Source organism: Macrobrachium nipponense, chromosome 22 (genome assembly GCF_015104395.2).
Source record: "Macrobrachium nipponense isolate FS-2020 chromosome 22, ASM1510439v2, whole genome shotgun sequence".
Taxonomy (NCBI): Eukaryota; Metazoa; Arthropoda; class Malacostraca; order Decapoda; family Palaemonidae; genus Macrobrachium; species Macrobrachium nipponense.
In genome coordinates, this window is record NC_087213.1 from 19,250,300 (window position 1) to 19,271,896 (window position 21,597).

General features: G+C 45.5%; 1 protein-coding gene across 3 annotated transcripts in view; it reads right to left on the bottom strand.

The window, feature by feature from the left end:
* Positions 1–21,597, bottom strand: part of LOC135198521 (inositol hexakisphosphate kinase 3-like) — an 80,149-nt gene that overhangs the window by 11,920 nt on the left and 46,632 nt on the right. Inside the window, exon 1 of one of the 3 annotated variants that reach the window (XM_064226178.1) lies at positions 6,090–6,239. The exons of the other annotated variants lie outside the window; for them this stretch is intronic. Within the exon in view, the coding sequence (XP_064082248.1) occupies positions 6,090–6,130 (41 nt within the window). The 5' untranslated portion in view covers positions 6,131–6,239. Of the gene's footprint in view, positions 1–6,089; positions 6,240–21,597 lie in introns of those variants that run through there. 3 annotated transcript variants of the gene reach the window in all.

Consider the following 21,597-nt stretch of genomic DNA (forward strand, 5'->3'; position numbering starts at 1 on the left):
TCTTAGACGGATGCTTCTTTGTGGGGTCCTTAATCAGCAACACCAAAGCACCTTGTTCTAGAGCCATCCATTTGTTGTTTTTTCCTTTCCTTTGTTAAGTAGAAACTTCAAGGCTCTTACAGGCAAAGAGACCTTTGTCTGTTTTCTCTGACCTACTAAGTCCGATAAAGCCTTTAATCTCGAATTCTCTTGGACCAGGGTATTCGAGGGGGTTTTCATTTTTTGCTAGAAAAAGAAAGAGTTCTAAACGAGCAGAAGGCCGAGTTCTCTGTTAAAGCCGGACTTTCAATCTTCAAGGGCAGTTGAAAGTTCACCAAAACTCTTTTGGCTTGTCGCCAAAGATGAGGGAGAAACCACGGCTTTCCTCGTTACATCCCTAAACGAAGCTAAATGGAGGAGGCTCCGAATCTGTCAGACGAAAGGAAACTTGAGAAACTACATCCAGGTTTTCCACAGCTGGGAGGAGTGAGTTCCTTAGATTTTGTTGTCGTTTCAAAACGATCTAATCAAGTCGTTGCAGATCTTTCGTATTATCAGCAATCTGCTAAGGCCTTCTGTTTCCTGAAGACTGCTGAAAGCATGCCCTCCGTATACCTTTGCTAGTCGATACCAGTTAAAGTGAGAGACCTCTCTCAGGAACAAAAGGGAAATCAGCGATTTGTCGGTTTTATAGAGGGTACTGGAGGAGGACAACGTTTTCTTTAGACTTACACCACCTTCCTAAAAATAAAAACCTCCCACTTAGGACTGAATAGACCTCGTCCTAGTGGAATCCTCTGGCCGGGCTCTAGTGATAGCGTCTTGCAAGTTTCGCCGGAAAAGAACATCCCCTCGCTCTGACAAGTCTTTCCCAATAGTCGAAAGGGGGGGTTGACAGTCAGCGCTTTGAGAGCGGGGGGTGGTTTTGATGAAACCTCTCGAAGTGGGTGGCTGTCTGAGAAGATCCCATCCTTCTTGGAAGGGATCATTGGGAAGTTCTCACTGTCCACTCCAGGCACCCTCTGACAAACCAATTCTTGTGCTGGCCAAAACTCGGGGCTATCAGGGTCATTCCTTGTCCCGTTGGACGCTACAAACTTTCTCAACACTTTGCCCCCAGGATTTTGAAAGGGGGTGAAAAGCGTAACACGTCTAACATGAGACCGTCCTAGCAATGAAGGCGTCTACCCCACGAGGGAGAGCTCTTGGGTCTTCCACCACTGAGCAAAACGAAACTTCCAGCCTTTTGGAAAGGAATGTGGCGAAACAGATCTACATGAGGAGTTGCCCCAAATATCCCAAAGACTCTGACACACCTCTGAATTGAAGGGTCCGCATTCTGTGTTGAAGGACCTGGCTTTCCTCCTGCTCAGTCGTTGTCCGCCCACTGACGTTTTCTTCGTACCCTGAACAAATGTATTGTCAGGAGTGGAGATTGTTTCCTCTGGGAGGTCCAAAGTATCAGATCTCGTTGCTATTTCGTATAGGAACAACGGAGTTGTGGTTCCCTCCCTTGCGTTCCGAATGTAGGGGAAGGCGGAGGGGGTAGTGTTGTCCACATTCTACTTGGACCACACTTGTTTGTTTGTCGCAAAAGGGTGGCTTCGGAAGAACGTTTAAGAGCCAAGGTGAACTGCTAGGAAGTTTCTTTTGTAAACAACAATTTATGTGCCAGGACCCACTGTGTGGCCTTCCAAGGTGCCTTGGAACCCTACTTCCTCTCGGTCCTAGTTTGTGGTCCCCAATCCTTCTCCGATGCGTCTGAATTATAACCCACTCGGCTTGGGTTCGGGAAACCTCCAGAGAAATTCCCTTTTGATTCTCTTTTGATAGGGGGACAACCGCCATTTGCAGGTGTGGTTTCATCTCCATTGGAAGGAAAAACGGAAAAAAATGGCGGAGAGAAGTCCCAAGTCTTCCAATTCATCCATGAATCTCCTTAGGAAAAACTGAAGAGGAAGAAGATGCAGTCTTCCTAGAGGAAAGAACTGTTCGAGCCGAGGAAGGAAAGGGTTCCCTAGGAAGGCTTAAACCATTACCCTCCCGCCGAAGTTCGTTTCTTTCCCCTAAGAACGAGAGAATGAACTTTCCTCCAAGCCTTCTCACTATTCCTCTCTTGCGAAGGAAATACTCGAAAACCCCGATGAACTCCATCTTGAAATCCCCAGCTAGACCAAGTTCTGTCTGGGGCGGATCAGTTGTTGACTTCTCGAGGTTCAGAGGTTAGTACCCAAACGCCTTTATTACAGGTCTAGGGTCAAAGAAAGGCGTCCTCCAAACACTGTCTCTCTGTTCTGGCCCTGATAGAGGCCAATCGTCCATCATATAGAGAGATTGTTGAACAGCCTTTGGAGGTGAAGAAACCTCGCCACTTCATTCTTCATCCAGGATTTGTGAAGACCTGTAGGTAGCTGTGGACACAGGCCGAAACACAAGGCCCTGACTGAAAGATCCTTCCCCCCGTCATGAAACCGGATGGTACTTCTTCGAAAAAAGGGTGAATCGGGAAACATTGAAAAATAAGGCATCCTGGAGATTCAGCGACATCCATCCAATCTCCTTGACGTAAAAGGCCAGCAAAGGAAACTGAGGCCGAAAGTCTCCATAGAGAAACTTCTCCTTTAGAACTAACTTGTTCGAGAGCAGCTTGACTCTTTAGTACTGGTTCTCCAGCCCCCCGAGGTCTTTCGCAACCAGGAAAAAGTCCGAATTGTAAAAACCCCGGAGAGTTTTGCCCTCAGAACTAATTCTTATAAGACGTCGTTTGTCCCACATTTGATTTCCCACCATCAGACGAAGAGTATCCCTCAGCACAGGGTCCCTGTATCTGGGCTTGACAGTTCCCGCGGAATAGTCGTTAGGGGAGGAGGACTGTCCTGGAAGGGGATAAGATATCCCTTGTCACGGATTATGGACATCGAAAGAGGCGGTCCGAGTTTATGAATGGATACCAGGCTCGTCTTGCAAATTCGAGAAGCCCTGGGCACCCCACTGGTGTTTAGGCGGTTGTCTGGTCTCACTTCCCCTTTCTTAAACAGGGGTACGGGTAAGAACGCTTTAACCTCTCCCTCTCAGGAACCTCTTCTCTTAAAGGGGAGGGAGCTCTGGAGGGCGGGGCCTTCCTCGAAAAGGGCTGAACCAGTAGAAGTTCGGTTCCTTTCTTGTCAACCGCAAGCTAGGGTTACTCTTCTTCCTTGCCGTTTGAAGGAGAAGATCCTGTGTCGCCTTGCCTCAGTCAGTGAGCGAGAAAATGTCCTTCACTAACTGAGAATGGAAACAAGAAGTCTGACATGGGAGCGAAACCAGGGCTGCTCTCTGTGAGGGAGAAACCGCCTTGGTTAAGAAGGCACTAAAAATATCCTCTTCTTAAGGAGTACCGCTCCAAAGAGAGAGGAGATTTCTCCCGATCCGTCTTGTACTGCCTTATCAATACATGACAGAATACTAAGAATGACTTCGGGGTCTAGACCTTCCGAGTCATGAGCCTTCTTAGACATCACCCCAAGGGACCAGTTTAGGAAATTAAACACTTCCAAAATATGAAGAGGCCCATTGAGGAGATGATCAGTCTCAAATCGCCCAAGTCACACGAGCTCCATTCAAAGCGTGTCTCCGCGATGAGTCAACCAAGGTTGAAAAGTCCGCTTCAGCCGCCGCTGGGAGAGAAAGGCCATGTTCTCCCAGTTCGTAGGTACCACCTGAAACCTATTTTACCAGAAAGTATGGCTGGAGGCATACAGAAGGTGGATGTTGTCGAGATCCTTCTTCGACAACATCCATTTGTCAAGAGACTGTAGAGCTCTCTTCATAGAGATCGTAGGTCTCATCTTCAACACCGACGAAGACTTCGGTACGATCGCACTCGAAAACAGTGATCGAGGCGAAGGAGGAGAGCCGCAGGAGTCAACGAATCTCCACTACCTCCGCAAAGAAGGTCCGTCAGAACTCTATAGTTAGAGAAGCCTTCTCTACCGTTAACCTCGTCTTCCGAATCTACTTCTACACGTGCGGGGGAGAATCGGCTTGAAAACGAGAGGATCTCAAGTTCTCTCTCTACTGGCGACAAACTCTACTAGGAGATGGACTCATAGAGTAAACAGATTCTCTCTCAAGTCTACTAGTAGTCTCGCGTCTGCTTGACTTCTCACGCCTGGAAAGCTCTTCGCGCTTGGCTGGCGCCTTGCGCTTGTCTGGCGCCTCGCGCTTGGCTGGCGCTTCTCGCTTGGCTGGAGCTTGTTGCTGGCTGGCATCTCGCGCCTGGCTGACGCCTCGCGCTTGTCTGGCGCCTCACGCATAGCCTGACTCCTCGCGCCTGGGTGGCGTCTCACGCTTGGCCGACCTGCCTGGTGGCGTCGCGCTTGGCCGACTCTTGCGCCCTCGCGCCTGGCTGGCGCTGCGCTTGGTCTCGCAGGCTGGCCGCCCCCCCCCCCTCGCGCTTGGCCGAATCGCGTCCTGAGTCTCCGTATCCTTGAGCTATCTAGATAGCAACTCGCTCAGATAGCTCCTGACGCTTGAAAGAATCTTCGCGCCTGGAAGACGTGGGGGGGGCTCGCTTGTAAGGCTCTTCATGCCTGAAGGACGCTTCACGTCTGGCAGGCGAAAGAAGACGAGACTTCTTAATAGGAAGTCTAGCGTCCTTCTTGCGAGGGGGATCCCTCGAAAGAACTCCAACCAAAGAGGCTAACTGCTCTTGTACTGCTAGCAATATCCTCTTGGAAGCCCACACCAGCGTCCTCTTCAATAGAAGAAGCAGGAGAACTCGAAGGATGCGATCCTCAACTACCGATCGAGGAGGCGTCGAGACCAGCTTAGCCTTCTTGATAGAAGAGGGGGGCTCCTCCGAGAAGCGCTCCCCGGGTGGCGAGTCAAACGCGCGTTCTTTCCAGTGCCTTTTCAGTGGCCTAGAAAGATCCGAGTCCTTCCACCCTCGTTTAGGTGAAGGAGTGCCGGACGACGAGAAACAATCTCGTAGGACGCTTCTATTAAAGCGGTCCTGAGCAGACTGTAGCGAAACAGAACCTGCTGAAGGGACGCCTGACCGTTGTGTATTCCCCACAACCTCCGTACGACTTTCGACTTTCCTTCTCCTCTGGGTATGTGAGTTTGGAAGAGGTCTAGTCCTGGGAGCATCGCAGGGACGTCAGCATCCACACACTGGGAACACTCACTTCACTAAGTAATTCACTATCACTTCCCTTACCTTGCATGCCGCCATTTTGTCTTCATTTTACGAAGAGTAGCCTTCAGATTGGCGATTTCAGAAGCCGAATCCGAATGCAAGCCTGTGAGGGTTCAGATACATAGGGAGAATCAAATCATTAATAATATGGAGAGTTAGACTCAGAAAAAGGCTCAATAGGCCTTGTACTCACACCCTTTTGTGCAGCCGTCTAATTCTATCCCTCTCTAACTTCTTCAAGTAAGAAGTTAGAGTCTTCCATTCAATAGCATTCAACTTTTCACACTCAAAACAGGTGTTAGCTAAAGAAACAGTCAAACCCCTACACTTACGACATACAGTGTGAGGATCAACCGAAGCCTTCGGTATCCTCACCTTGCAGCCTACATTCACACACACTCTCACACTAACACTTGTGAATCAGACATTCTATCAGAAAAATCAAAAGCAAGTCCAAATCCAGTCCACAGTAGCGAATGCCAAACAACGATCCAGTACGTCACCAAGAAATCCAATATAGATGATCAAAAAAAAAAGTCTTGAAAAGCGAATTCCAGTTAGGAGGTAGTAACACAATGTTGATACCACCGGCGACAGAGAAAATATGATAGAAAACGGGAATGGAAAATTCCTAGTCTGCCGCCCAGGGCAGGCAGGTAGATCACCTGACCTACCGGTAGCGAGTGGCTGCGAAATTTGAATTTCTGTCGGGACGACGGAGTCTTAGCTAAGTATATATCTGACAGGTAAGTTCATTGTATGAAAACAGCTTTATTTGAGGCCAACTTACAAGAAATATATTTTCAATGATACATCAAAAGCTTGTTGGCAACTGCATTCTCTAATTACCCATGAAATTAATCTTTGCAAAAAAATTTAGGTTTTAACAGATCAAATTGTTACTTAAAATACAATACTGTGGTACACCTACCCATGTTTAAGTCCTCCTTGATTACTCCTTAAGGAATTCATTTGTTCATTAGGTAACGCTGCTAGAGAGTCCAGTCTCCAGCTTCTTGCAGTACCACCTGGAGGGTTCCATGAAATTCTGGTGTATATTTTTTCATTTCTGGAGGCAGAGTACGGTGGTAAAATCTGTACTCGTCTCCCAATGAGAGGCTTACATACAGTTACGTCATCAAGCACAACAGATGAATGGCCACTAACTGATGCACCAACGGCTCTAGCTGCAAAAGAAATTAAAATCATAGTAAACAAGTACCAGTATACTAGTATATTTGAATAATATAAAAACAAAGGTATTTGCTACAAACAGGTACATTTCCTTTCAATTAATTTTTAACATCTAACCTTTTGAAACAATTTAAGCAAACAGTACATTTCATTCCATTAATACACTCTACCTTTTGAAAACATTTAGATTATTTATAATCATTGCTAGTACGTATAGTATCCTATCATGTGTTAATCATTTTTATATATTTTTCCACCAAATCACATACCAATCCCCTCACTACAGCTGGCCTACAAAACTGGCTCTCAAGAAATGGGTAAAAATTGGAGCCAAGTAAAACTATGAGTTGTACTTCAGGCAGTAACCACATGGCCTCAGTCTTGGTTGCAGATATCATTCAATCTATCACATTACTATATTACCTCTTACATTCAAAATGCTATATTTATCTTACTGGTACTGGTTTAGTATATGTTCTCTTATCTTTGGGCTCCTTCTGTTTCTCTTCTCAACAGACTGAATAAAAGTTAGTGCACCCAATCAACCACATCACCTTAAGATTCCTGTCCACTCTTCTGGAAGGTGGTTCTTGCTATTTTTTCTCTACCTTATTTTTTTGTCACATAACTTGTTAAACTGAAAATAACAGACCTTCCCCAAACCACTAAACAAGCTTTCATATTCTCTTTTGAAAGGCATGAGGAATGTCGTTTGTGTGACAACATGACAAATACAGCTTTTTATTTTATACAACCTGAGATTTTTAAATATAATCTGAAGTTATCACTTCATTTATAAAAAAAAAAAAAAAAGGGAGTGATCTGCAGGTTGTTGGCTCATGCCGTTCAGCTGGGTTTTATGCTGGAGAGGAGATGCAATGAACATCATTTATAAATGGACAATGTTTCACGTCAAGTGCTGACCATAACTTTGGTCAGCACTGCACAATTACTGCAATGATACATATTTAAATCTAAATGCGTAGTTATATACTACCATTCCTAAGAACTCTGGATGAATGATTGCATTATGATCGAAGTTGTAAAATACTTTTTTTATCTTCAACAAGAAATTCCACATGATTGCATTCAATGGTTCAATAAATGTTTGCCAAACTTGTGCCAGCGTAGTTATATACTACCATTTCCTAAGAACTCTCTGGATGAATGATTGCATTACGATCGAAGTTGCAAATACTTTTTTATCTTCAACAAGAGTTCCACATGATTGCATTCAAGTGTTCAATAAATGTTTGCCAAACTTTGTGCCAAAGTGGCACATGTGCTACCAAAAAGAAAGTGTACATATTTAAGAGCTCAGGTCATGGAGTGAAAGAAGAGGGGGTAAAAAGAAAATGTGGGAAACTGCATTTGAAACTCTATAGTACGTATAGTATTTGACACAAATTAATGCATACAGACAGTTGAATGTTTCCATAATAAAGGCAATTCCTGGTTATCAGCAGACTCAGTTAATGGTGATCCGGTTTTATGGCGCTAGCCTAGCCCTATAAAATATGATATTGTAATGATACAATAAAGTTTGTTCATAGTACTTACCTGGCAGATATATATATAGCTGTATTCTCCGAAGTCCGACAGAATTTCAAAACCTACGACACATGCAGTGGTCGGTCAGGTGGTTAGTACCCATTCCCGCTGCTGGGAGGCGGTATCAGGAACCATTCCCATTTTCTATTCCCACTGTCTCCTGAGGGAGGTGGGTGGGTACTTTGAATATATATCTGCCAGGTAAGTATGAACAAACTTTATTGTATCATTACCAATCATTTTGTTCATGAAACTTACCTGTCAGATATAGTATATAGCTGAATCCCACCTTTGGAGGAGGGAGGGAGAGGGACAGAATAGGATTTTAGGAAACATATACATGCAGATGATTGACATCTTGGTTCCATACCTGTTAGCTTAGCTGACTTCGTGATTACTGTCACCCAAGTCGGCTTTTGCTTTACTAGTCTCCAGCAAGGTAGTGACCTGTATAGCTGGTGAGTTCTAGATGATCTGTCAACGGGAGCGTGACCACAATGTGACTAGACCATAATGACCATACTATGAGGGCTAAGAAGTAATATATATCACCACCTGACCAACCTAGCCAAAGTTAAGGATGTTTAACTAAAGCTTACGAATTGAGAAGTCTGCCACTGGCGGCGACCCCAACAAGTATAATTAAACAGCTCTTCCTAACCATTTTCTACAGGATAGTATGAGTGGTACTTCTTGCCCTCAAGATTGTGTCTGCAGACACGTATGGCCCTAGCGAGCAGCAGATCTCATATGTCGTCTTCACATCTCGCAGGTAGTGTGAAGCGAACACAGAGTTGCTTCGCTACAACGTGGCACTCAGGATGTTACTGAGTGCCATGCTCTATTGAAATGCCTCCGAGGCCGCGCCCTCACCTCGTGAGCATTTAATTTAAAAGATTTCAAATCCTTGTCCAAACATGACGATGAGCCTCTTTGTAAGAGCTCTTAAAAGAAGAAAACGCCAGGCCGTTCTTTGACAGGGGCAAGTCTGGTCTTTTTACGGAACACCGCAGATTGTCCGAAGGACCTCGACTTTCCTTAGTTTATGTATATAAATTTGAGAGCCCTGACAGGGCACAGGACTCTCCCTGGATCTTGCCCAATAATTTATGCCATCCCCTTGAGCTCCAAGTTTCTGGGCCAAGGGTTAGACGGGTTTCCATTCTTAGTCAAGAATGAAGGCTTAAAGAACCACCGCATATGCCTTCTAAAGCCCATATGTCGCTGATGGCTTAAACCTCACTAACCCTCTTTGCCGTAGCTATAGCGGCTAGATATAATAATAAGCCTTTCTGGTCACTGCTTTAAGTTCGCAGAAAGGAGAGGTTCGAAGGCTCGACATCGGGAACTTCCAAGATACGTGTAAGTCCCATGTCAGAAGCCTCAAACTATACAGTTTCGAGATTTCAACAGACCTCAAAGACGTGACGGGCTTTGCCGTTCAACAGATCCAAATCTCTTAGTCTAAAGGTCATCGACAACATACATCTGTATCCTTTAAAAGACGGGACTGCCAGCTTATCACATTCCTCAGACGGAAAGGGAAGACGGCAATCTAATTCACAAAGGCCGAGGTGGAGGAAAAGCCATTCTTCCTGCACCATCTTCAAAAACAGCCCACTCCGGTTAGTACACTGCAAGATAGGAAGGTCTTCTTTACCCTGGCAATAGCACTTGCCACTAGTCCTGAAAAGCCTCTCTCATCCGATCAACTTCTATAGTCTGAATGGAGGCAGACTGTAAGCGAAGAGTTTTGTTGGTACCTCTCGAAGTGGGGGCTGTTAGAGTAGAGCGACTCTCTTGTGAAGGGTCCTTGGAAAGTGCGCTAGGAAGGATGTGACCTCTGTGAATCCAGTCTCTCGAAGGACGCAACATGGAGCGCTCAGCGTCATGCTCGCTCCCCTGACGCCATATTACTTCTCATAAGCGTTTGAATAGGGGAAGCAAGCGATGACTTCCGTTATAAATATCGTAATTCTCGGGTGAAACAATGAATAGGAGATATTTTAGAAGACAAACTCCGATGTCTGAAGAAATCATTCCGCTTATCGCAGGGATGCGATGCAGCGGGTGACTAGGCTTCAGACTTCTTACTGTGCGATAAACAGAAAGAGATATAGTCCAAGAAATATCTCTGTTTGAAAATTCTCGCAATGCTCCAAGGCGATACAGTAGAGATGGTCATTCATGTATACGAGAATCCCTGTCAATCAGAGACCTAAGTCGTGATTGTTGGGCAGATATACGGTTCGGTAGTCATCATTGTAGGGGAGAGAGACATAAACGACCGTGCATCTCGGAGACCCAGCTGATACTGGGCTGCGTTGGCAGTCCAATACACAGTTAGCCCTCGCTCATCGTCATCCTGAGTTGCCAGGTAATCCATTCCAATAAGGAATTTGTTCGGCTAGAACCATCGAGACAAAAAAAACAAAAAAAAAAAAAAAAAAAAAAAAAAGTTCGAGCAATTGCATTTAAAACGAAACGGATTTCGGTAAATACAAAAGCTGAGGTGATGCTGTCGTAACAATACCATAAGTATCCCAAAATCGAGACTGGTAACTCCTGGGAGGTTGCAGGCAGTCCCCGAGTTGCAGTTCAATAAGATACTATTCGTCTCGGTCACAATCGTAGAGATAACTACGGTGTGTGGCCTAAACCCCGGACAGTTCAACTGATTAACAAAATCATGTCGCGAGGGTAATATACATAGTATATTTATAGGTTCCTTACAAAGACCTTCATCCTAAAATCTTTCCCATTCGAGGAATGAGAATAAGGATTGGAAGCCGATTCAACCCTGCGAAGGATACGTCACAGGACCGAGAAAATATTTCTCGATGCTTCATGAGATATGTGAGAGCTGTGGAATTGTCCGAGTTGATCTGGACTATTGGGTGGTAAACCACTCATTGCTAAAAGAACTGGAGAGCCAACCGAATTGCTTCCAATTCTATGAAATTATGAGCCAGGACATCTGTATCCCTCTCCAGATTGCCTGGCACAGTCTCGCTATCCCATTAGGTGATCCTTGACTTTGAGAGATGTCAGAATCATATCTAGATCTTTGATGCTATTTCAGTTTTTCTGGCGGAAAAAAACTGGAGAGGTCTGAATTGCAGTCTATTCAGGAAACAACTTCTCCAGCGAGGAAATGGTCCCCAGCAGGACTCATTCATTCCTTCACCGAGCATGTTTCCTTCCCTAATAAGGCTGCGCTTTTGCTTAGCAGGTGTGCATTGTTATAGTGCTAAGCCGCGGTAGGCACGTACAGAATTCTGTTACCTTGCGGTAAACAGAACCTAAAAGATCTAATAAATATATCTCTGTTGAAAAAATTCTTGCAAAGCGAAGATGTTCATTCATGCATGCGAGAATTCCCTTCAACCCGAGGCTAGTCTGTGATTGTAGGGCAGAGATACGGTTAGTCAGTCAATCCCGCAGGAGATCGAGACGTAACTGACCGCGCATGGCAGGACAACCAGTTGGAACTGAGCTCAGTGAGCTGGCTCTAGTGACAGCAGTGTACGTTCGCCGTCTCGCACTACTCTGCCTGAATTGCCAGCTACTCCATTCTACGAATGAATAGGATTGTTATCATCGTCGAGCAGAAAGAAAACTCTCAAGCTGGTATATTTAAGCGAAACGGAATTTGCTAAATATAGAAGGCTGAATCGGTATTGTCGTAACAATACCTTAAATATCTAAAAGGGAAACCGGCAACTCCTGGAAGGTTGCAGGGAGTATCGATTAAAAGCAAAAAGAATCCGTCCTCTCGGTTGTCCTCCGTACGGGTAACTACGGAATGCGTATAAAACTTGAACCATACATCGCTTTATAGTTATAATAAAGCTTGTTCATACTTACTTGGCGATATATATATCTGACAGGTAAGTTTCATGAACAAAGCTTAGTTTTGTAGACACTTGGACAGCTACCTCCCTACTACACCCTTTCCTTGAGGTAGTGACTAATGAATGAAGATTCTTAGGAAGCTTGTCAACGAGAGACTATCCGCTTACGCGATAGAATGTTATTGGGTCTTTGTCAATGGGGGGAACCCCCGTAAATGACCGAAAGTAATCTAGGAATTTTTGAGCTATCTTCTCCCGATTCCCGTAGAAATCGAGGAAGGGGCAGGATTCCTGCTCAGAGACTGGGCTTGAGGCGGGTAGGACCCGAATGTTTCCCTTAGGCAGCGCCTTCCCGAACGCAGAAGAGGAGTTAATGACACCGAAAAACTGCTTCAATTAGATGTTCAAAATAAAAAATATCCATCGTCCTGAACAGCCCCTTCAGATGGTAGTGTAGATCTGAAAGTGTTTAGGAAACCAACAGTGAGAGAGGAGAGAAAGGGACGCGAGGGCCGAAACTTGTCAGCCAACCAGTCTTATAGAAGGCAGGTCGACACCTTAAATAGATGAAGATGATGACGAAGTAAGTCTCTTCTTCATTCGTAAGTTGCGAATCGCTCGAGGACTCTGTCTCCTATACGGGAACAGGAGAAGGGTCCTTAACAGACCGCGAAGCAATCAACCCTGAGGCTCCCTCTCGTAAAAGGGGGTCTCCTACTTGGTACAGAAGTAGAAACTTCCTTAACGAAGAAACACGGTTCGCCTCTTGAAGCGTGAAGAGTCTTGAAGAGCGTAAGCAAGAACGCGTGAGCATCGACGAGCGTACACACAGCGTCCACCTGAGCGTCAACTGGCGCGCGCCTGGCGTCCACTGGCGCGCTCCTGGCTTCCACTGGTGCGCGTTTGGCGAGCCGAGTGTCAGTCTAGCCGAGCGTCAACAGAAGCGTCCAAAGAATGGAGAGAGGGGGAGCGTCTTGGGAAGCAGGAAAACAATCCTTGCTACAAGAGCAAAGACGTTCCTTCCATCTCCACAGAACGAAGAGTATCTCGAAAGTCGTCCTTGTGAGGGGTCTTGCCGAGCGTTTTGAGGCATAGAACGCTGTCTAGAAGAGAGTCCCGAAGAGGAGAGCGACTAGAGTCAAGAGAATCGTCATGACGAACTCCTGACGTGACGCGGAGGAGGACATAGAATCGTCAACAGGAGCAACCTGAGAGGCGTTCTGGCGAGCTGCGCGCCGTTCATGAAGCGTGCAAGCATTACAAGAAGACGTACGGCGATCTTCGTCAAGACGAGCCTTAAGAACATTCTTCATCTCTTGACAAAGACGACGGCCTCCTATGCGACATCTTGCGTCTTGTCACACTGACGAAATTAAATTTTTTAAAGGGCGCGATTCCTTCAGAGAACTCCAACCCCTATGCGGGGAGGACGCCCCGGCCCCGGAGGACGAGAAGCAATCCTTCATGATTCGTGCATATGCACGATCTTTGACAGCCTGGGAAGCATCAACAGGTCCTGCCGAACAGGGACGCCACATTGGTGGGGAGTTCCCTGTAACCCTCCTTCGGCTTTCGACTTGCCCACTCCCTGTGGTCCTGGGAGTCCGACAGAGGTCCAGGCCTAGAGGCATTATAGGGCCGATCTGACGCCCCTCCACAACACTAGGGGCACTACACTTCACAATACTGATTGGAGAGTGAGCACTTTAGATTCCAAAATACGGATGGAATCCACAATAACAGAAAAGGCATTACTCTAGCAGACATAACCTAATGGCCCGTAGGCCATACTACAGGTTAGGCAAAACCAAGTCTACAGGAAGGTTAGCAGGTTCACTACCCTCACTTCTGTTTACTGATGCAGTTTTTTAAGGAAGACCCCCTGATTCAATCACGCTCTAATTTGCGTACATACGAATCATACGTCCTCCCTTCAGAATCAGTCAAACTCTCACACTCCTTACATCGATCATTCAATAAAGAAACATGCCCTATACACATCGTGCATACCAAGTGAGGATTTACCGAAGCTTTCGGTTAGCTTCACCTTACTCTTGCAGACAACACAGTCTGAAACTAGCCGAACCATATTCAGACATCTTATGCAAAGGTTAATCAAAAAACAATTTACAATAGCGTATGCCTAGCCACAAATCCAAGTCAATAAACCAAAAAACAAATAGGATACTTAAGCGGCAATGATAAGTTTACAAAATCCTAAGACGGAGGTACTGAAAAAAATGATATTGTCATGATAACAATAAAGTTTTATACATACTTACCTGACAGATATACTTAGCTATAGACTCGGTCGTCCCCGACAGAATTTCAAATTTCGCGGCACACGCTACCGGTAGGTCAGGTGATCTACCACCTGCCCTGGGTGGTCAGGACTAGGAACCATTCCCGTTTTTCTAATCAGAATTCTTCTCTTCCACCTGTCTCCTGCGGGAGGCTGGGTTTGGCCATTAATCGTATATATCTGTCAGGTAAGTATGTATAAACTTTATTGTATCATGACAATATCATTTTTATACATTCAACTTCCCTGCCAGATATATACTTAGCTGATTAGCACCCATTGGTGGTGTGTAAGAAGACAGCTAACTACTGAAATAGACAGGTAAACAACATATGTTGTAGGTATTAATAAACCTTGGTTCCTAACCTTATTAGGCTGAAGACTTCGCGGCTACTGCCTAGGAGTCTGCTTAGCCTCAAGAGCCTCAGCGAGATATTGATCTATGGCTAAGAGTTCTTGTGGGTCTGCCAATGGGGTCTTATCCACTTACTCGGCAGAGCCTAAGGCCTTTGTCATTGGTGCTATTCCACTAACATGACAATACACCTTGTCAAGGAGCACAACACCGATCCCGATCACCTGATCCTAACATCCATGTTAGTTCTAAGATTGCAAGGAGTTATCCCCGAACTCCTTACAAAAAACAAAAACTCGAAACATAATTACACGTTCATTTATAACAAAATATCAAAAAAAAAAAAAAAAAAAAAAAAAAAAAAAAATTTGTTTAACCCCCTACTAGCCATACATACTCTTGATCCCCTACCAGCAATGACACTATGCGCCCGTGCGACATCCGTGAGCTTGCTAAATAGAAAACCAGCACATATTCTGACAAGAGGGTTTATGTACATTAAAATTAAAATATTTTTAAGGATCAGTCTTTGCTCCAAGACCCAGAACTGTATCTGCTGATACAAATGGACCTAGAGAGAAGCACTTCTCATAAGTCACTTTCACATCCTTCAGGTAATGGAGACGCAAACACTGAATTGCAATCCTCCAATAAGTAGTCTCAATGATATTTCTAAGAGACATATTCTTTTGGAACGCCAGGGACGTTGCTACTGCCCTCACCTCATGGGTCTTAACCTTTAGAAGACCGAAGGATTCCTCCGAGCAGTTTCTTGTGTGCGTCAGTAATTCACGCTTCTCACAAAGAAGGCCAAGGCGTTTTTGGACATGAGTCTTTTGGGGGGGTTCTTCACAGCACACCAAAGACCTTGTTGTTACAACCTCCCATCTGTTTCTTTCTCTCTAAATAAAATTTAAGAGCTCTCACTGGACAGAGAGACCTCTCTGTCTCTCTGCCTACGAGGTTATATAGACCTTTTACCTCAAAGTTTCTGGGCCAAGGTTTTGATGGGTTCTCGTTTTCGCCAGAAACAATGTCTGGAACGAGCAGATAGCAGCATCTCCTTTGAATCCACTGTGGAGTCCAGAGCGTGCAATTCGCTCGTCCTCTTGGCTGTAGCGAGAGACAACAGGAATAAGCATTTCCTAGTGACGTCGCAGAAGGAAGCCAGATGTAGAGGGTCGAAATTTATCTGATGAAAGGAATTTCAGGACCACGTCCAGATTCCAACTAGCGTTCTAGAGCTGCTGATTTTGAAGTTTCAAAGGACCTAATCAAATCACATGTAGATCCTTGTTATCTGCAATTTCTAGCCCTCGATTCCTGAATACTGAAGACAGCATGCTTTCTGTACCCTTGATTGTTGACACGGATAGGTGCGATTCCTCTCTCAGAAAGAGGAGGAAATCGGCAATGTTAACTATAGAGGTACTGGAGGAGGACAGCTTCTGACTCTTACACCACCTCCTAAAGACTTCCCACTTCGATTGGTATACTCTTCTCGTCGAAGATCTGCGGGCTCGAGCGATAGCGCCTGCAGCCTTGCGAGAAAAACCCCTCGCTCTGACAGGTCTTTCGATAGTCGAAAGGCAGTCAGAGCGAGACCGGGGAGGTTGTGATGAAACCTCTCGAAGTGGGGTTGTCTGAGTAGATCTGCTCTGCTTGGAAGAGATCTGGGGAAGTCCACTATCCACTCCAGTACCTCCGTGAACCATTCTTGGGCTGGCCAAAATGGGGCTTTAGGGTTCAACTTCGTGCTCTTTGAAGCTACGAATTTCTGAGTACTTCACCCAGGATCTTGAACGGGGGAGGGCGTAGTGCGTCTAAACCCGACCAATCCAAGGAGAAAACGCGTCTATTGCAAAGGCTCTTGGATCTTCCACTAGGGAGCAAAGATCTCTACTCTTTGGAGAGGAACGTCGCAAACAGGTCTATGTGAGGTCTCCCCCACAGGGACCAAAGACTTCGGCACACTTCTGCGTGTAGAGTCCACTCTGTGGGAAGGCCCTGATTCCTCCTGCTTAGTCTGTCCGCTCTCACATTCTTTATCCCTTGCACAAATCTTGTGAGGGAGTTATGCCTCTTTCCTCTGTCCAGGTTAACAGTCTTTTGTTAACTGATAGAGGGAGAAAGAAGTGCGTTCCTCCTTGCTTGCGTATGTAAGCCAGAGCCGTGGTGTGTCCGATTTATCTGTATCACCCCGCCTCTGACTATCCCCTCGAAGAACCTTAAGGCTAGGTGTATGGCCACTAGTTCCTTGCAATTGATGTGCCAGGACACCTGTTCCTTTGTCCAGGTGCCTGACACCTCCCTTGCTCCTAGCGTCGCTCCCCATCCCGACTCCGAAGCTTCGGAAAATAACACTTGGTCTGGGTTCTGCAGGGCAAGCGACACGCCTTCGTTCTTCTGAAGAGGAAGGATCCACCACTTCAAGTGATCTTTTATCTTCTGTGGAACCGGGAAGTGTCCTGAGAGTTGTCCCGTCTTCAAACTCCACACCCCTTTCAGGAAAAACTGAAGAGGGCGAAGGTGAAGCCTCCCCAGAGAGAAGAACTTTTCTAGCAGAGGACAGAGTCCCTAAAAGGCTCAGATAATCCCTCGCTGACTGCTCTCTCTCTCTAAGAAGTTCGAGATTCTCGACAAACCTCGAGTGATTCTCTCCGCGAAGGAAATACCCGAAAACCCCGAGAATCCATCTGAATCCCCAGATAGACCAGTTCGGCTGGGGATCGCTGCGACTTCTCGAGGTTCACGAGTAATCCAGCGATTCTATCATCTTTCTTGTTATTAATAAGTCCTCCAAGCACTGAGTCTCCGACTTGGCCCTGATCATCAGCCGTCGTCTAAGTAGAGGGAGATGTTTATTTCCCTCTAGGTGAAGCCATCTCGCTACATTCACCATCAGTTGGTGAAGACCTGTGGAGCTGTAGACAGGCCGAAACACAGAGCCCTGAATTGAAAAATCTTGTCTCCTATCATAAATCGAAGATATTTCTTTGACAATGGTGAATGGGAACGTGGAAATAAGCATCTTGCAAGTCCAGAGAGACCATCCAATCTCCTGGACGAAGAGCTGACATTACTGAGGCGGACGTTTCCATACGGAACTTCTTTTCTGAACAAAGCGGTCAGCGCGCTTACGTCCAGTACTGGTCTCCACCCCCCACGATGCCTTTGGTACTAGCAAAAGGCGATTGTAAAATCCGGGGAGTGTGGATCCTGCACAAGTTCGATGGCCTCCTTTCCCACATTTGTTCTACCATTTGAAGGAGAGTCTTTCTCATTACAGGGTCTCTGTACCTCGCTGACAGTTCCCGAGGCGTACATGTTAGGGGAGGACTGTCCTCGAAGGGGATTACGTATCCTTTCTTTAGGACTGAAACTGACCAAGGGTCGCTCCCCTTTTTGCCCAGACTCCTGCAAAGTTCAGGAGTCTGGCGCCCACTGGTGCTTGAAGGATCATCAAGTCATTTTGTCTTCTTGAAAGGTCTGAAGGAAGACCTTCCTCTCTTATCAGAGCTCTTCTTTCTGGTAGGGGTGACGAGCCGCTGCACCTCCACGAAAGGGCTGCTGAGGAGACGAGAGTCCTTTTTATTCGTAGACACTACAGGACGACTCTTCTTGGATGTTGTACAAGTAGGTCTTGTCGCCTTCTCAGTTAGCGAGCGAGATATATACTTCACTAACTGAGAAGGAAAACAGATGATCTGACAGAGGGGCGACAATAACGCTGTCCTCTGGCTCGGAGAAACCGCTTTTTGATAACAGGGATCCATACTGATCTCTTCTTCAGAAGACCAGCACCAAATAGGGGAAGCAACTTCTCCCGAACCGTCTTGTACTGCCTTGTCCATGCAAGACAGGAGGCTCCTTCGAAAGCACTCCTACTAAAGACGTATCTGCTCCTGCATAGAAACCAGAAACCTCTTAGTAACCTCCTCTTTATCCTCTTCGGGAGGAGGAGAAGGAGGAGGGGAGGAGTCCATTGCCTCCACCTCCTGACTCCTTCTAACTCTGGTTGACAGAATGGCTCTTTTTGCCTTCTTAACTCCCGAAGGAGACTCCTCAGGGAAGTTTTCCGGGCTCGAGTCAATAGTCGGAGCCTTCCAGCTCCTCTTCAGTGGTCGCGAGCGATCTGAATCCCTCCAATCATGTCTCGGAGACGAAGATCCCGACGAAGAAAACAATCACACAGGACGCTTTTACAATAGCGATCCTGGCAGTCTGGGTGTCACAGAAACCGCCCGAAGGGACACCTGATCGGTGGGATTCTCCACAACCTCCTTTCGGTTTTCGACATTCCTTCTCCTCTGGGCATGTGAGCTTGGAAGAGGTCTAGACCTAGGAGCGTTGCGGAGCCGACCAGATGCCCCCTCCACTACACTGGGGACACTCACATCACGTCCACTGATCACTAGCCTTACCTTGCAGGGCAGCCATTTTGTTTTCCATTAACTTAAGAAGGCCGCTTTTAGATCCGCAAGTTCTTTCGCTGAATCTACAGGTTCTGCAATAGGAGAAGGGGCTGAAATGGAAGGAGAAGTAGCAATACTTACCCTTGGGGAAGATCCCAAGCTAGGAATTAGTTCATTAGATCTCGAACTACTTAAACTTCTAGAAGAAGCCTTCCTCTCTTTCTCTTTCTAACTTTTTCAAATAATTAGTTAGATTCTTCCACTCATTCTCACTCAAATTCTCACATTCCTTGCAAGTATTAGTGAAAGAACATTCATACTCCCTGCAACCCTTGCATACAGTGTGAGGGTCTACCGAAGCTTTCGGCAACCTCACCTTACAGCCTACATTCACACGACGTCTCACAACCATTCCAGCGTCAGACATTTTAAAGAAAAAATCCAAAATCAAGTCCACAAAAAAGTCCACAAAAGCGTATGCCAATCCAACAATCCAGATACGTCACCAAAAGTCGGTCAAGAAGATCAATTCCCGGAGGTGAAAAAAGAAAAACCATCGAGAGGAACCAACAACAATGTTGACGGTGCCGGACGACAGAAGAATTCTGATTAGAAAACGGGAATGGTTCTAGTCCTGCCACCCAGGGCAGGGCGGTAGATCACCTGACCGTACCGGTAGCGTGTGCCGCGAAATTTGAAATTCTGTCGGGGACGACGGAGTCTATAGCTAAGTATATATCTGGCAGGGAAGTTGAATGTATAAAAGTTATTGACAGTACCGGCGACAGAGAAAATCTGAATAGAAAATGGGAATGGTTCCTGATACCTGCCTCCCAGCGGCGGGAATGGGTACTAACCACCTGGCCGACCACTGCTTGTGTCGTAGTTTTTGAAATTCTTTGGTCGGACTTCGGAGAATATAGCTATATATATATCTGACAGGTAAGTTTCATGAACAAACATGTGATTTATGGCGCTATATTGGGCCAAGTTCCGGTTATTGGCACCTAATAGTTATTGCACAATAACACACCTACCACAGCTACAAACCTGAGGTCTTAACAATAGGATAATTTCTCAGCGCCCAGCTAGATCTGGTTAATAAGCAGATGAAAGCAAGGAATCTTAAAGGAGGGAGTACTGGAAAACCTGGACTCTGAGGCACACACGGTGAAGAGGCCGAGAAGGGGCGAAGCAAGCCATAATATCAGCCAAACACACATACACACGAACAGAAACGAAACGGGAAATGAACCGGAAAAGGCCAAGAGAGGTTAACATGACTCTCTCCCAGGCGGTCAAAGGAAGACTGGCATAGCGGCGTGGTCCTTGACCACTCCTCACCCAAGCTACGCATGCATTGCCAGATATCACAAGATTCCTTTCTTTCATCTCCTTTTAAACCGGATCCAGCTAGGCGCTAGAAATTATCCTATTGTTAAGACCGAAGGTTTGTTTGCGTACGAACAATTAACTGTATTTGCATGTAAGTACATCCAAGTTCTCCATCACTCCTGGTTGATAAGTAGACATTTGTGGAAGACAAAAAGACTGGAAAGGCATGAGTGACAGAATTTCACTTAGGTCCTCATGTCATCGCAATGATAATGTATAGTATGACTTGTTAGATATGTTGTGTGAAATACAAGGTACTCAACTAGTACAGTGGGCTGGTTACAATCAACTGATACACCTTACCTTTTGACATCAGATAATGCAATGTTAAGAATTTTTAGCATTACAATTAGTATGATATGATACACCCTTGCGAACCTCAACCCAGTATGTATTTGGCTTCCATCCTGCTTGCACCTTATGACACTGATCAAATTTTTACACGGAGAAAATTACTTACCTGTATGAGATCATCTCTGTCGGTGTCATGGTTCATGGTCCCCAGGGTCATCTATGAAACTCTTGGCTTCCTACACACTGAAGTGAGAAAAAAAAAATTAAGGAAAATATTTGTTACCTACCAATGATGCCACACTTTGTAAAGGGTTGTTTTCAGTTGCCAAACAACAGCAGTAATGAGTAATGCTGTAGCCGACAGATTAGTAAAAAATAAATCCGAATATAAAGTCCACTTACTTTTATAGCATTTACTTTATTAATGTTTCGGGGGTTGACCCAAACGTGTTGTTAGAAGAGATGTAACGGAGGGGGCACTCCAAGTTAAAATTAAGAGATCTACATATAGAACAAATTACATATGATATTTGTAATTCAAAACTTTTACATGGCATGTTATTTGTGGAAAGTGATAAGTTTTCCTGTGGTTACCAGCTGCTATACTTTCGAACTGAGGATCATAAGTTGGTATTTTGGCACCTGACTTTTTCTTTTAGGCCTTAAGATGAAGAAAGAATAAACATGCTGTATAAGGCCTGTAATACTATGTTATGTACGCAGCAGTGACAAGGCCAGCAACCTATTATGAAACTTCATGTTGAGAAACAAAGTGGTAGTGTGGATGAGTGGATGTGGTTTCATCTATGCTCCTCCTGCTCTCCCCTTCCTTCACAGTCTTTATACAGTTTAAAGCTTAAAGGGAGAGATGCTGGCACTGTGTCTCTGCTCCAGGTTATCCTTCTGCATTGTCCATGAATGTTCCCTCTGGTAAAGAGATGCTGGTTTTCATTCCTTTAATCAGGCCTGATTACCAGTAAAAGTTGCTGGTTATTCGTATAGTTTGTGACTGATGTGCAACTGGCAATAGACTATTTACTTTACTCCTTTGACCATTGAAGGTTTTCTGCTCCATACCA